At 46.0% G+C, this 14,649-nt stretch overlaps 1 protein-coding gene across 8 annotated transcripts in view; it reads right to left on the minus strand.

Moving 5' to 3' along the window:
- Nucleotides 1-14,649, minus strand: part of LOC135396952 (spectrin beta chain-like) — a 54,839-nt gene that overhangs the window by 23,997 nt on the left and 16,193 nt on the right. For all 8 annotated transcript variants that reach the window (XM_064628200.1, XM_064628203.1, XM_064628207.1 and 5 more), the window contains exons 3-23: nucleotides 14,441-14,592; nucleotides 14,198-14,371; nucleotides 13,259-13,431; nucleotides 13,078-13,193; nucleotides 12,886-12,998; nucleotides 12,004-12,191; nucleotides 11,744-11,926; nucleotides 9,539-10,095; nucleotides 8,107-8,339; nucleotides 7,391-7,708; nucleotides 5,891-6,133; nucleotides 4,925-5,224; nucleotides 4,630-4,758; nucleotides 4,374-4,424; nucleotides 4,187-4,252; nucleotides 3,919-4,098; nucleotides 3,578-3,847; nucleotides 2,072-2,244; nucleotides 1,445-1,535; nucleotides 1,123-1,269; nucleotides 141-461 (exon numbers count right to left, since the gene is read on the minus strand). In XM_064628200.1, the coding sequence (XP_064484270.1) occupies nucleotides 141-461; nucleotides 1,123-1,269; nucleotides 1,445-1,535; nucleotides 2,072-2,244; nucleotides 3,578-3,847; nucleotides 3,919-4,098; nucleotides 4,187-4,252; nucleotides 4,374-4,424; nucleotides 4,630-4,758; nucleotides 4,925-5,224; nucleotides 5,891-6,133; nucleotides 7,391-7,708; nucleotides 8,107-8,339; nucleotides 9,539-10,095; nucleotides 11,744-11,926; nucleotides 12,004-12,191; nucleotides 12,886-12,998; nucleotides 13,078-13,193; nucleotides 13,259-13,431; nucleotides 14,198-14,371; nucleotides 14,441-14,592 (4,178 nt within the window). The remainder of the gene's footprint in view (nucleotides 1-140; nucleotides 462-1,122; nucleotides 1,270-1,444; nucleotides 1,536-2,071; nucleotides 2,245-3,577; nucleotides 3,848-3,918; nucleotides 4,099-4,186; nucleotides 4,253-4,373; nucleotides 4,425-4,629; nucleotides 4,759-4,924; nucleotides 5,225-5,890; nucleotides 6,134-7,390; nucleotides 7,709-8,106; nucleotides 8,340-9,538; nucleotides 10,096-11,743; nucleotides 11,927-12,003; nucleotides 12,192-12,885; nucleotides 12,999-13,077; nucleotides 13,194-13,258; nucleotides 13,432-14,197; nucleotides 14,372-14,440; nucleotides 14,593-14,649) is intronic.

A 14,649-nucleotide genomic window follows, 5' to 3' on the forward strand; every position in this document is an offset into this window, starting at 1 on the left:
AGAAACAGAAATTTAGTGTATCGCTACTGTTGGAGTGACCCTTTAAAAAATTCTCGGGGACCAGAACAATGCAGAAGTAACACAGCAACTATGAAAGCAGAGCTCTAATGCTTCGAATCTGTTGGCAACCCTGCTCTGACCTGTGACTGCAACTCGTCCACTTGGCGCGCTTTGACAGCCATCTGAGTCTCGACGTCCTTCTGTTTCTGAAGGATGAGGTTAACAGAGGTGAGGTCCTGTCCGGTCTCGGCCGTCAGCACTTGAGACTCGAGGTCAGTAATCCAGCCGTCAATGTCGTCGCAGGTCTGTTCGTACAGCACGTGCCGCTTGGCATCAAACACCTTCAAGCCCTTCTCCTTAGTGGTATCCTCAAGGGCAGAGAATTGCTGTTCCAGCTCTGCAAGCTTGGGCTCCACTATCTGAGCCAGCTCGGGCTTCTCCGCTACAAGGGCACGGCCAGCCTGCAAGGACACAAATTAGCTCTATGTTTCCTTCGCGATTCATGTAGGTGAACACATGTTCTAAAAGCCTTCTCATTCTATTACCCTATTCTAAGACCCTCGTGTTTTTGGGCTTTATGTTTTTTTTAGAAAAATCGGGTATTCTTTCGTGAACTTTAAAGTCGGGCGATATCGGCTGGAGAAGCGGACGTTCTCTGCTAGGGGCAACAGCAGAGATGGCCAATTACGAGGTGTGCAGGAGTCATGTGGCACAGAAAGCCAATCATTTCTCTCTACAAGGCTGATGCAGGTACTTTGAAGAAATGCTCTTCCTAATGATACAAAGATAGCAGTGCTCGGCAATGCCATTCCCAGGATACACGTATTTGAAAAAGCTGCACTGGGTCATATAATTTCTAGCGCATTTTGAGACAGTTTTCAGCAAAAAAAAAAAAAAAAGTTTTGAGGATGACAAAGAAAATCCCCTATAAAAGCGAAAAGTCTGACTTTGACTGAAAAGTCTTTTGCAAGTGCAGGTGCAGATTTGCAACCCTTCAATTACAGCATCTCCGTACTAGGAACCACATTTACATACAGCTAAGCTCCATGACGAGTGAACAGAGAGCAAAGCAAATCCATGTTTCAGTTGGAAGGGGGAAAAAAAAAAGGAATATGCACTCACTTCTTGTACTTTGTAGAGGCGGTCCTTATTTGACTGCACCTCGGCCTCAAAGGCCTGGTGGCGCGTCCACTTTGTGTGCACGGTCTTGGCGCTACGATACGTCTCGTCCTGAGCAACAATGGTCTTCTCGCCAACCCATTCGCCCAGCTGCAAAGACAAAACACAAACTATAAGAACTTGCTCGGACCTTCTTGGACAGCCCGCACGTAGCATTGACAACTTGCGGATAGTTTGCATGCATTTTTTTTTTACATACTGATAATGGCAAACTGGCTCGTAGAAATCCACCCCGAAAATCGTAAAAACTACAGCACTTTCTCACCTCGTCGCAGTTTTGCAGGAATTGCTGTAGGGCAAGCTGGTCCATGAGTTTTGCCATCTGAGCGTTTGCATTCTCTCTATTGGCATTGCGTCTGCAAACACAAACAACAACTCATCAACACAGTTACTTTGAGTTAGATCTTCTGGACTAGAACAACAACAACAACAACATTTTGGCGGTGTATGTCTAGGGCCTGACTTTTTCGGGTTTTATCTTTGGCAAAATTCGGGGGGTAAATATCGGGTGACATTTTTCATTCGAAAATTCGAGCGTATTCGGGTTAAATCCCGTTACGGCATATTCTGTCGTCAGGAATTCGGGTGTATTCGGGTGATTTTTTTTTGTTTAATAAAAATTTTTCTTAACATGGAACTAATGTTTAGCAATGTTATCAAACTTTATTTTAATGCACGCTTATGAGTGTGCCACGCGACCCGGATGTTTTCGGGTAGATTCGGGTTAAACCCGAATTTTACAGATTTCGTTTAGGGTGGGGGGGGGGGGGTAAATATCGGGCGGATACGGGTTTAACCCTAAAAAGTCAGGCCCTATGTATGTCCCATAATTTGGTGATGTATTTCCGGACTAGGTCATTTATTTACTTATTGGATGCTTGTATAAGAATACCTGTCAACTATGCTGTCAGTCCTTTTGCGGATCTTGTCGGAGGCGAAGTGATCTCCGTCGCAGAGGCGTTGCGCGAACTGCACCACGGCGTTCACCTTCTCATCGTTCGCCTCCATGGTGGTGAGGAAGGCTTCGTGTCGTTTGATAAGGTTCTCCACTTGTTCCAGGTTGGTCTGTAACAGCATCATAAATTCATGGTTTGCAGATAGAAATATATTGCAGTTCCACGTGAAACCCATGGCATGCGATGCTATCATGATAACCATCACATCCAGTCCACTTCGTCATGTTCTTCATTGTTTCCTTGTTCATTCCGTTATGGTTCTAAACTCCTCAAACTCAAGAAGAGGCTACCGTCATTGAAATTACACCAGCTAGCTTGCATGCTGTTATCATTGAAAGCAACAGCCATTGAACATGTGAGTAGTGCCACCAAGCGTGCAACGCATCAACTTCTCAAAGAGCATTGGATCCAGTGCTCCTTGAGAAGTTTACACGTTACTCGTTTGGTGGCGCTACTCACATGTTCAATGGCCACTGCTCTTCCGTGTAGTTTCAAGGATCATTCAAGACAGCACATACCACAGGGGTACTAGACACTCTCGAATTCTTTCCTTCTCTCTTTTTTGTTAAGTGGGGTAAAATTGGGGGTTTTTATTCCAGGAGCTGCAAAAACAGGATAAAATCAGGCACAAATTTGAACAACTCAGGGAAAAGAGGTGCTGACGCCAAGATCAGAACCTGGGTCGTCTGACCTCCTATCTGCTACACCATACCAGCACACCTTTTCCCATGTGCTTTATCCAGCTTTCTCCAGCACAAGGGAAAAGGCATGCCGGTGTGGTGTAGCAGTTACCATATCTGACGGGAGATCAGAAGACCCAGGTTCGATTCCTGGCGTCAGCACCTCCCCCCCCCCCCCCCCCCCTCGAGTTGTTCGAATTCGTTATTTTTTGCTCTGCACCCCTAACTGTGGTCTGCCTCGGCCAATTCTCCTTGTTTAATACCAGGCATAATAGCAGATTTCGTGCTTTTCGGATTTCAGAAGAACACGACATGCCGAGCTGCTGTGCTGAATACGAAGTGCCAACACCACCTTAAGAATCTTAACAATTAAGAGTCCGCCAACCACAACAGTGCTTTCGGCGGCCGTGGCTACGAAGACGAGCCAACGCTAGCCACATGGGCAGCCACTGATAGCCACAGAGAGCGTGTGTTTGAAATCATCTGCGGTGATTGGCACACATCTCAACTTTGTACGTCCATGTTCGAAGAAGTGAGAGGAGACGTTAGGCAGGCCTACTCTATCTATAGTCGTGTTCAACGTAAGAAGGAAAAGAAATCTAGTTTGTCAGCTTTCAATATATTACTGCGCCACAGATAGGACGGCTGAGCACGCTGGGCAGAGAGAGACGTCGCACTCCCTCCTCAGTCAGATAATGTAATCCATCACACTCACTCTGCTTCCATATTGGCTCTAATCATATTAATGCACAAACGACTCACAGGTGTCTCATCCTTGGAGAGATAATGCTCCTGCTGGTTGAGGAGCACTTCTGCCTGCTTAGCCTCCCTCTGGAAAAGCTGCAGGTCAAGCGACTGCGACAGCAGAGCCTGACGGTTCTCCCACATCTGAGTGAGCTCCGCCCATCCGTCTCGCAGGGCTCGCAGGCGCTCTCGCAGGAACATGTACTGCGGGTCTTCGTCGGCCGCATCCGCGGTGATGCGGTCGCCGTATTCCATCATCTTGGCGTAGTCGTCCGTGTAGTTGTCGACCTACAGACAGGTCGAAGGGATGCGAAAGGTGAGAATGAATGTTCGGGCAGCTCAGCTGGGATGCTACCCACCTCCTGCCTGATAACTCGATGCTGTTCCAGCAGGCGTTCCGCTTCCTGGAGGGTGGTGGGTTCGTCTTCCGACGCAATCTCCGTCTGGGTCTTTGTGAGCCACGTCTGGAAGTGGTCCAGGTCGCGGAGGAAACGGTGCAGGTCTCCGGCTTCCTCGAGCTTAGCATCGCGCTCCTTGAGCTGCGGAGCAAGTACGAGAGCCCATTAGATCCCAATGTAGCGCAAGAAACATCTTAAACTGAGAGTACTGCTCAGTGCCAACACCTACCAGCTGCGTCAATTGCTCCCAGACCAGCTTGATCTGCAGGATGCGTTCTTGTATAGCTTCTGCTTCCTTTACGAGAAAAAAAGGGAGGCTTTGAGCACTGTGATGCGTTAAGATTTAAACTAAAATATAATCTGTTATAAGAACAAGAACTTTCTGCAACTAAGTTAGAACTGAAAGCTTAGGTCACCTCTGGGTGCTCTTGCTTGATTCGCTCAGCTTCCTTGTCGAGTGCATCGAGCTAGAAACACAAAGAAGCCATTGTGTCAGCCAACCACAAGATAGTCAAATGAACGATTCGAGAACAGTAAAAGAAACTGACTTTGAAGTGTGCTGGTACCACGAAATGTTCGGTAGTGCTAACTAGCTCATCTCAAAGACAGAGAGTTTAAATTTGAGACCAGACCATGTCTACCAGGTCTACTAGAGAAGGTCTACCATCCTACCTTTGCCTGAATGGCTGCAAGATCCCTCTCCATCCCGCTGAGCCTCCTCTGGAGGGTCATGATACCCGTGAGGTCATCACCCAGATCTTCGGTAGCTTGTAACAGCTTGGTCTTTTCTTCGATCCAAGTCTACCGGCGATTAAAAAAAAAAAAAGAAAGAAAGAAAGAACACAAGTCATAACTACATGGCACTCCGATTGAAACCACACCAATAACCACCAACAAAATAAAGAACCCTACAAATGTTACCAATAAAATGATCACCAACAAAATAAAAATGACAAGTCTGACTCACAATAGTCTCGCGGCACTCGATGTGGAATGTCTGCACCCCGTGAGCTGAGCCGATGTCGTCACGCTTTTTCTCCGCAGCATCGTGCAGTGCGGCCCAGCGCTGGTTCAGCTGGTTCTGTCGGGCCTGGATCTGTTCAGAGTTTGGATGCTCGACGTGGAGAAGCTGCCGCGCCAGCTGGTTGACAACGGCCACCCTCGATGCGCTGCCGTTCATCTCCTGCTCAAAGCCCTCGAAGCGATGCCGCATGACCTCCGTGTCTTCCATGTCCCTGGTCATCACCATGCTGTCCAACATTTTCTCCTAAACGTCAGAGGACAGTTTACCTCGAGATTGCTGCACCGTAATTGCTTATTTCGGAAGGGATAAAAAAAGAGGGGAAACTGAAAATGCTCAAATCCTGCACCAGACTGTACCTCAATAGTATTTCCATAAAAGAAAAAAAAAAAAGAAAGAAAGACTGCACTAACAGCCTATGTTGAAAATAATTTGTAATGGATCCCTTTTTGTTGGATGTAGACGTTGCAGCCCAGTGGCTCTTCAGCAAACTGCTCTCGTCACACTCAATCCACGTGCGTAGCCCCAGATCATGAACAGGGTCATGTTTGAGAGAGGATGTTTCATGGCACCTTGAAGGTTACAGGCCGCATAGGCAATTAGGAAAGAGGTCCATTGACTCAGATCAATGAATGTTACAAACAGTACTTGCAAAGCATGGCCTTGTAAAATGAATGAGAGTTCATGAAAGACTAGTAAGTTGACACAAATGAAAAATAAATGAATATGCCTTTAAAATGGTGCCCTTAAAAAGAGGAATTTGCATTTTGCTCTATTTTTGTAATTAACAAGTATGTAATTTTTATTAGATATCGCTCTCTGTCACATTTTACGTGACATGGCAGAACGTTAAAATATTCAGTATCCAGTATTAAATTCACGCTCCCATAAGAAATGTTGCTGCCAACTTGCCTTCTCCAGTATCCATTGCTCAACACCATCAGCTTCGTTGAAAAGCTTGTAAAGAGAGAGTGCATCCAGGAGTCGCTGCTTGCGGAGACGTGCAACATCCAACAGATCTCTGTAACGGCGGTCGACTGACGCCAGTCTCTCCAGGACAGCTGGGGACTCCCTGTCCGATTCTCCGAGGCTTCCCGCTTGAGCGTGCAGGGCATCAATGGAGCTGGTGTAGCGCTTCAGTTCTTCTGTCACATCCTACGATAGTCCGTAGTAGAAAACATGATAAGTATCACCTAACAAGTTCGTTTTTCGATTAACCTTTTAAAGCAAGAATTAGCTTTACAGTTCACTAATATTCGAAGGACATGTGATCAGAAAACTGAATCCAGCATTACATGAAGAAGTGAGTAAGGAAGAATGTGAGACTGTTTTGCTAACGTAGTTTTTCTAACATTGTTACGTGAAGTATATATACTATACTTAGAGCCTGAAGTTTTAGGGTTTAACCCGATTCTTCCCCAATTGGCACCCCGAATTGAAGGTTGCCTCTTTAGGGTGAAACCAGATATTTACCCGACAAACTGCCCTCACTGAGACATCCGTAGGAATGCACAGAACTTGTTTGGCAGCAAATGCAGTTACATCACCATTTGTACCAAACTAGTTCAGTTTGAGTAACTGAGCCCGATTTCTCCCCGAATTTAGCGTACTGGAAGTTTTTCCACCCGAATTTGCGTGAACTTAGAGCACATGTTTATTTACCTGACTTTTACTCCCCTAATTTAGAAAAAAAGATTTCCCGAAAACTTCAGGCTCTAACTGTATGTTAATGATCTCGCACTGCACAGAGCCAGGGGCAAATCTATACAAGTGACAATTCTGACAAGTGGTTCGTGAACATCAAATGCCTTTGACACCAATGATGACACGGTGCAAATGTCAGTACAACTGCTGTGCAATAACGCACAGTGCTAGACGAAAGTTTACGGAACACGCTTCGGCGCATTCCTTCCTCAAAGTGACATGCTAAAAGCGAATAGTACTGAACGGATTTGCAAACAGGTGACTGGGTTACCTAGGCACATGAGTGTAAGTTCGTAGGGTCGCATTCGTTCGTGCGCGTCACTCCGATGAAGGAATGCGGCGGAGCGCGTTCGTAAACTTGTGTCCAGCACTATACTACCACAGAACCATGTAAACATGAAAAGTTAGAGCCATGCGACCATAGAGGTGCCAAACAAACTAAACAATGTAATTCACATTATACCTTTGGAGCCCCAAATAATTTCGGTACCTACACTAATAGTGCCTAATGCATGAAAATGTAAATGTAAACACTGCCACGCTGACAAAGCGCTGGTGACTGCCCCCACTTCTGCGGGGACTTTTAAATCTTCACCCGCACATACACAGAAATAAAACCATCCAGTTGGCCCTTACAATTGCAAATTGCAAAGAATTGCAATTGTAATGCTTGGCAATTACAAAGAAGAAAAAGAAAAGCTCCCTTGCCTTGTGTTTCTTGAGTAGAGACTGCACATTTGCTTCGTCCCGCCCAACGTCGTCGCTGGACACTAAGAGCAAGGTGTCCAGCATCCAGGTATCAACATCATCGGCATCGGCAAAGAACTGATGGAAGTCAACAGCTTCCATGAGGCGTTTAGCCCTGGCAGCCTGCAGGTCACGAAGCCGCTGCCATGCTTCAACCACCTCTGCTGTCCTCTCGGACACTGCCTCGGAGCCTGGGTGCCCTTCGGAAATCAGGGAGTTCCCTGTCCGCACGACCTCCATGAGCTGCTGCTCGTGGGCTGCAAGCTCGTCCTCCATTGCCTGGGAAAATATGTGCGCCCATGCAAGTGATTTCTTGCAGTTCAACATCAGGTTCTTGCACTAGGACGATTTTATCCGCGTCGCTCAAACGTAGAGCCCCAGATGGTTCGAGATTATAGTTCTCTCAACATTCTGTGGGAGAATACCAGCAACTTCAGTGGGCCAAGAAAAACTGGTAGAATTGGGTGCAATGGCACAAAGAGATATGCATTAGTGCCCATTAATATGCAAAATTAACTGAAACTAACTGAAAGGAAAGTGAGGCTATGATGCCTGGCTGTTCACTTCTGTGACCATGCAAGACAGCACTGAAAGTAAACTACTGATAGGCGGCCTGGACTTCTACTAAGATGCACTCTCGAAGTCCTTCACACTTTGATAAACCTCAAGACACTGACCTTGTTCTTCGAAATGAGAAGGTGAACCATTGTGAGGTCATGTCCTATCTCCAGCGAGGACAGGATCTGGTCCTTTTCGCGAATCCATGCTTCTTCCTCGGCCATGTCCCAGTAGAACTGCCACAGCCTTCGGGAATCTTCCAACTTCTTGCGACGTTCCAATGCCAGGCGAACCAATTCCGAGTACGCGTCTTCCAGCTGTTTCGTGCGCTCTTTCACAAGCTTCGTGTCACCTGAAACACAGATACCCATTTGTGCAGGGTCAAGTTGCCTTTTCTTTTTTCAGTACAAATTATGGCCTGCAATAACTTCATATAAGCCCATCATTCAGGATTTTCTTTTATGTGACGTGGGAGAAGGATGATGGTGAGGCTGCTTTCCTTTGGAGCAGGGGCTTCTCAAATTGGGTTCTGCTGTTACAGAGTGCACATAACGGTACCCATACCACGCCCCTCCATGCGTATCCTTAGGGCCCTGTGTTTTAGAGTAAAACCTGATAAAACCCGTTTTTACACCCCGATTTGCACCATCGTCACTTAGGGCAAAAGAAGAAGAAACCCGAAAACAACAACTTGGCTATGTGCCAATTCAGTCACGAATACGGGCACTGGCGAATGCTAAGCACTGCACATTCAGCTTGGCTATTCCGTATTTTTACTTTCCACCTGATATCGCCCAATTTTACCCGGTTTTACAGCTGCTGAAATAAAACCCGATTTTACCCCCCCCAGATTTGTAGAAAACATAAAACCCCAAAACTTAGGGCCCTACATATGCTACAGCGAGCACGGCTGCGACGAACAAGCTTCACACGGCTTTTACCGTTTACACTGGATTCAAGCTTCATGGAAAGAACCCACAATATATTGTTTGCAGTGACACCGTTTTAACGAACAGTTGCATGAATGTGCACAGAACCTATGATGCAGGTGGGGGTGAGTGGGGGAGGTGTTCCTTACTATGCCAACAAAATTATGTGAGTTCTTTTCGCTCAGAAAGTTCGAGAACCTCCGTTCTAAAGTAAAAGGGGGAAGCACTGGCGAAGATTGAACACACACTATGAAACCAAGGAGATCTAGGAGTTCATGTTACACACAAGCATACGTAAGTGCCATAACTGCATTATGGTTTTGGAAAGCTCAATAAAACTCATAATTTTTGTCACAGCCATGACACGTTGTTTCACTGGCACAGGAGCAAAAAGGGGGGGCAAGGCTTAAAGGAAATTCCATTACTTCGTTATCATTTCAATAACTGGGTAATCTTGAGAGGCACCAGGTTTCTACCTCCCAAAATATCTGGCTCAAGCTGCTCTACTCTTTCTCCCACGATTCACCCTTGTGTCAACTGGAAGTTGAAGTGAACTCCCGATTGCTTAGTGGAGTAGAAAGTCTAGGTAAGAGGTACACAAATCATTCTGAGAGGGACCCACCTGTGGGCTGTTGTTCCTTCATGAACTCCTGCGCATGATTCACAACCGTACGCACACGTTCTCCGAGCACATTGATGTCAGCCTCAATGAGGGAATGCTTCTGCAGGAGGTCTTCAACGCCCATAAGGTGCTTGCCGAGGTCGGCGGATGAAAGGCTCCCCTTCACTCCCTCCATGCAGTCCAGGATGTACAACATCTCCTGGCACGTCTGCTGGAGTGAAAGGCAAGCTGCCAGACGCGCTCGTCGTGCCCGTAGGAGGTCCAGGAGACAGTTCCACAGGCGCAGGACATTGTCCTTTCTTGCATTGATGCGGTCCACGTCGTGGTACCGCTCAGCTTCCAGTTCTCGGGCAACGGCAACAACTGCTTGGACACGTTCTTCGTATGCGTTGATATCTGTCTCAATGGCCTCGTGCTTCTTGGCAGCCGCTTCGGCCGAGGCCAGGTCGTTACCGAAGTTGTCCTGCGACACAAGTCGCTGGTTCTCACTGAGCCAGGTCTCCCGCATGCCCGCTTTGCGGTCGAATCGTGCTGCCAACTGTTCTAGTTTTTCTTGCCTGGTGAGTAGAAGAATGAAATGTCAGGACATATTACTTTGGATCTGCTGGTATGTATTTGAAATCTATAATCTCCCCTTGAATACTGTATACATGACTTGCACACCTTTTTTTCCGCAAAATACGTAAAGGGATGCGCAACTGATGCAAGTACAGTGACATAGAAGCTTTTCCAAATGATGAAAGATCCATATTTCTTAGTTGAATCAAAGTGTTGCTACAGTTGCAGACTGATTTTTCGGACACCTATACACGACTTGTTGTTTCCAAACAATCTACATCGTAACACCAGGTGGTGCGACACGTCGTTGGCAAAAGAAAGCCACGTGCGCTCACAGCCGTCGATCACATGTGTTATTTTGATGGTTATTTCCAATGATGGATGCCACTGTGGAAAGGAGATACGAAGGAAAACTTCACACGTGAGGCAGATACTACCCTGACCTCACCTCCCGAAACATGAAAACCACGAAGTTACACGATGGCAACACCAATATGCACTTGTTGATGACAACGATACACTCTATACCAATCATACGATATCTTGATGTGACGTGCCGCTACGGGTGGTCTATTATTCGGACTCATAAGATATTTTTGACTCCCGTGGGGAGCTGTGATCTTCACCATAGGATTAATACATTTCTGCTACCATTTTTTCCTGTCACATTGAAGTCCGAAGGCACAATTTTCCGGACTAAAACGCTTGCGGACAAGCACTAACACAACTATTTTCAGCACTACAGCGGCAACTTCAAGACCACTATTTTGGATTGTGTGCTCGGATTGGATTGGTAATTGAAATCCTAATTGGAATCTGACCATACCATGCTCGTGGAAATGCAAGCAAACATCATTACACACAGGTGCAGCAGGGCACAATTACAGATATCTTTAGTGTAGTTGAGGTGAAATAAAGTTCAATTTAGTAATTGTTGGATTTTTCGCTTTTCCGTTCACAGCCAAGTCTAGAAAATCGGTCAGCTGCTGCATGTGCCATAGCATCTAGTCGCACGTGGAGACGGTGCTTGACACATCAGCAGCACAAGGTGTGTTCTAGACAGCAACACCACGACACTACCGTGATATCGGAAATCAGAAGTCAGAGTACTCAATGACTTAGACCAATTTTGTCGAGGTGCCTGAAAACATCTGCTGACAACTCTATTATTCAAGGCCTACCTCCAGGCATAAACTGATAAGAAGTCGGCAATCCCACCTATAAGACGCTCCCCTATGTCTACAGTATATGTAGAGCCTGAAGTTTTCGGGAAATATTTTTTTCTAAATTTAGGGAGTAAAAATCGGGTAAATAAACATGTGCTCTCAATTCATGCAAATTCGGGTAGAAAAACTTCAAACACTCTAAATTCGGGGACAAATCGGGCTCAGTTACTCAAACTGGTTCAGTACAAATGGTGATGTAACTGTGTCTGTTGCCAAACAAGCTAGTATCCATTCCTACAGACGTCACAGTGAGGGCAATTTGCTGGGTAAAAAATCAGGTTTCACCCTAAAGAGGCAACCTTCAACTCGGGGTGCAAATTCGGGGAAGAATCGGGTTAAACCCTAAAACTTCAGGCTCTAAGTATACGGCAGCACAGATATGAAAGGGTAGTTAAGAAAACAAGCACACGGTCGCACTTACCGAATGAGTTCCTCACGGAGAGCGAGTTCACGCTCGTGCTCTGCCTTTTCAAGTCGGTCCCAGGCCCGATTGATGTCGGAGATCATTTTTCCTTCCCTCGGGAAGTATGGCTTCTGGTTGTTTGCCCTCATTTTGCTTTGCAGTGTGAACAGCATAACTTCCAGGTTGCCCTTTTCGTCAAACCTAAGAAAAAAATTTATTACAAATGAAAGGCGGTCGCCCAATTCACGGCGGAGAACACGTTGGTCCCGAATATTTACTTTGTCGGCTTCTCCACCGTGCGGTAGGTGTTGAAAGCCAGCAGCTGCTGTTGCACACCCACGAGAGAGTTTGCAAAGTGTCTGTCCGAGAGCGCCTCGATCGTCTGCTCGATCCAGCGGAGCAGGTCCGATGTCAGCCGCTCGTATTCCTCAATCGTGCGGTCATTTTCCATGGCTCGTCCTACCACCTGATTAATTCATAAATGAAAAAGAAGTTCATTTTCATTTATTTTCATTTCATTTCTGCATGCATCAGTTCATTTTCTGCTGTTGGAAGGGTAATTCCACAGCAGACACGCATCTTAAAACCTCAATAAAATTTGTGGCCATAATAATGACACGATGTTAACCTCCATGAGGTTGTTGGTCATTCATTTCTCTTACCACAAGTTACTGCAGGTAAAACTAGACCTCTTGTGTTGTTGGGTTTTACGTTTTTTCGAGATCAAGGGGGAGGGGAATAGGGTTTTATGTCCGAAGCTGTAATACAGGGTAAATCGAATTATACTATGTGAAACAGCGAATTTTTGGGTGTAAAAGACAAAGAAAGGAAAAAAAAAAAAAAACACATGTGGGGGCTAGAGGCAGAGTTGAGTGCAAAGGTAGTCATCCGAGTCATGTAAGTGCCTACTTTGGCGAGTTCAGATGTATGACTCTTCCAGGTTTTTGCCCCCCCCCTCCCCAGTGATAATGATGATGATGCAAGTGGGAAGAGGGGGAGGGTAATGGGTTTTACTGGGTTTGACCTGAATACACCAGGCTCTAGGTAAAACAAACAAACATTCAGATTTGTACGACAGTATGCGTTTGAGGATGAGACTCATGAGAGTTTTTTTTCACTCAGTACTCGTACGTGCAAAGCTTGACGAGCCATTTTCTCACCTTTCCGATCCTCTTGCCCTGTACGGTCTCTGCCTTCATCTTGGAGAAGTAGTGATAGTACGTAACAACATAGGTGATGATTGATTTCTCGTCGGGGTTGTCCACAAAGACATCTGCACAAAAAAACAAAGTTGCAAAGTGACTTTGGAGTTTGACAAAAGTCTGCACCGAGCGGTGGACAAGAACACTTACCTTCTGGGTCCAATAACCTGGTGAGCCCCAGTTTCTGCTCGGCTGTGTTGAAAGCATTGTTGAGGTTGTAGATAGCATTAGACTTGGACAGTTTCTCGTACTGGATGAGATCCGGCCTACAAGAAGATGTCGATCAGTCAGTCACCGGACGTCTGCGAGCAGTGAAGTGTAAAGAATGCACCTGTGTTTATGAATAAGTGCATTGAATGCCAAGCCATCCCTCCAGCTTGTTGTGAAGTTGCGCACGTTGACATTCGAGTAACCCGCTGTCTTCATTTGACACCACAGCAGCAATGCATCCTTCGCTGACTTAGTTTCCTGGTTGTCAACTTGCTCGATTGTTATGTCTTGAATCTGAAAAATACACAACACCACCAATCAACCTCACCTTGAATGATAATGAGCCGCTACCCACGTTAAGAAATAAACAGGACATCATTAGACCCTGAAGTTTTAGGGTTAAACCCGATTTTTCCCCGAATTTGGTCCCCGAATCGAGATTCACCGGTTTAGGGTTAAACCCGATTTCTACCCGCAAAACTGCACCTAAGCTAGGCACCTCACGGCAATGACATACTAATTTTTCACAAAATACACGGTTGATCTCAACGTCTGATACTCTGGATAGGCTGTACAACAAACGTTTGTTCGACAATAGAGCCAGATTTATCCCCAAATTCAGTCTGATGGTAATTTTTCCGCCCGGATTTGCATGAATTTTCGACATCAAGTGATTGACCTGAATTTTACCCCCGAATTTGGAACAAAATAAAACCCGAAAATTTCAGGGTCTAGATATCATTATTGAATATTTTCAGAATTAGCACAAGGAACCCGACGCACTGTACACGTCGAAAACTTTGTTAACGTCTGTCCTGAAGTAAAATTTGCCACAGGTGCTGCAGTTTAACCGCATAAATTATCAAATTTTTATATACATAGCACAAATGATCACATTGTGGCAATTTTTGTTTCTGAAAACTGAGGCCACAACTAACCAGAGTCTGAACGGCATGAGCGGAAGAGCTACCATAACAACGTCAACAAGGACTCAGCCGTAATATTACACACCATTCCGCAACATAAGAATCAAGGAATAAACATTTTTGTGCACACCGACCTGGAACCTGAGAATGATTGTCCAGATGAGACCAAGAGTGAGCCGCGAATTTCCGTCCACGATGTCGTGAGAGCCTAGGTTTTCAAGGTGCACCCTCTGGTCTTTGAGGAATGTCAGGGCCTTCTCCACGTTTTCCAGGCAATGAATCTTCATCTTGCCCTTGGTCGGCTTTTGCTGCGTAAACAGAAAGCATAGCCGGGTTGAGAGGCATGATCGGAGACGTCAGCAACTTCATCGTCTCACCAGTTTCTCTCCAGAGAGAATTTCTAGGAGCTTGATGAGCATCTTGCCATCGCGCAAGTCCATGTTGAGGTCGGAGATGCGACAGTTTGCACGTACCAGGTGAGAGTTGACCCACTTGCAGAAGGTCTTTTTCTGCACCATCTCCCGTTCCTCTGCAACAAGCAGTCGTGTGATTGGTTCAAAGTTGACCACTTACATGTTGGCGAGGA

The sequence above is a fragment of the Ornithodoros turicata genome, chromosome 6 (assembly GCF_037126465.1).
Source record: "Ornithodoros turicata isolate Travis chromosome 6, ASM3712646v1, whole genome shotgun sequence".
In the NCBI taxonomy this organism is placed as follows: Eukaryota; Metazoa; Arthropoda; class Arachnida; order Ixodida; family Argasidae; genus Ornithodoros; species Ornithodoros turicata.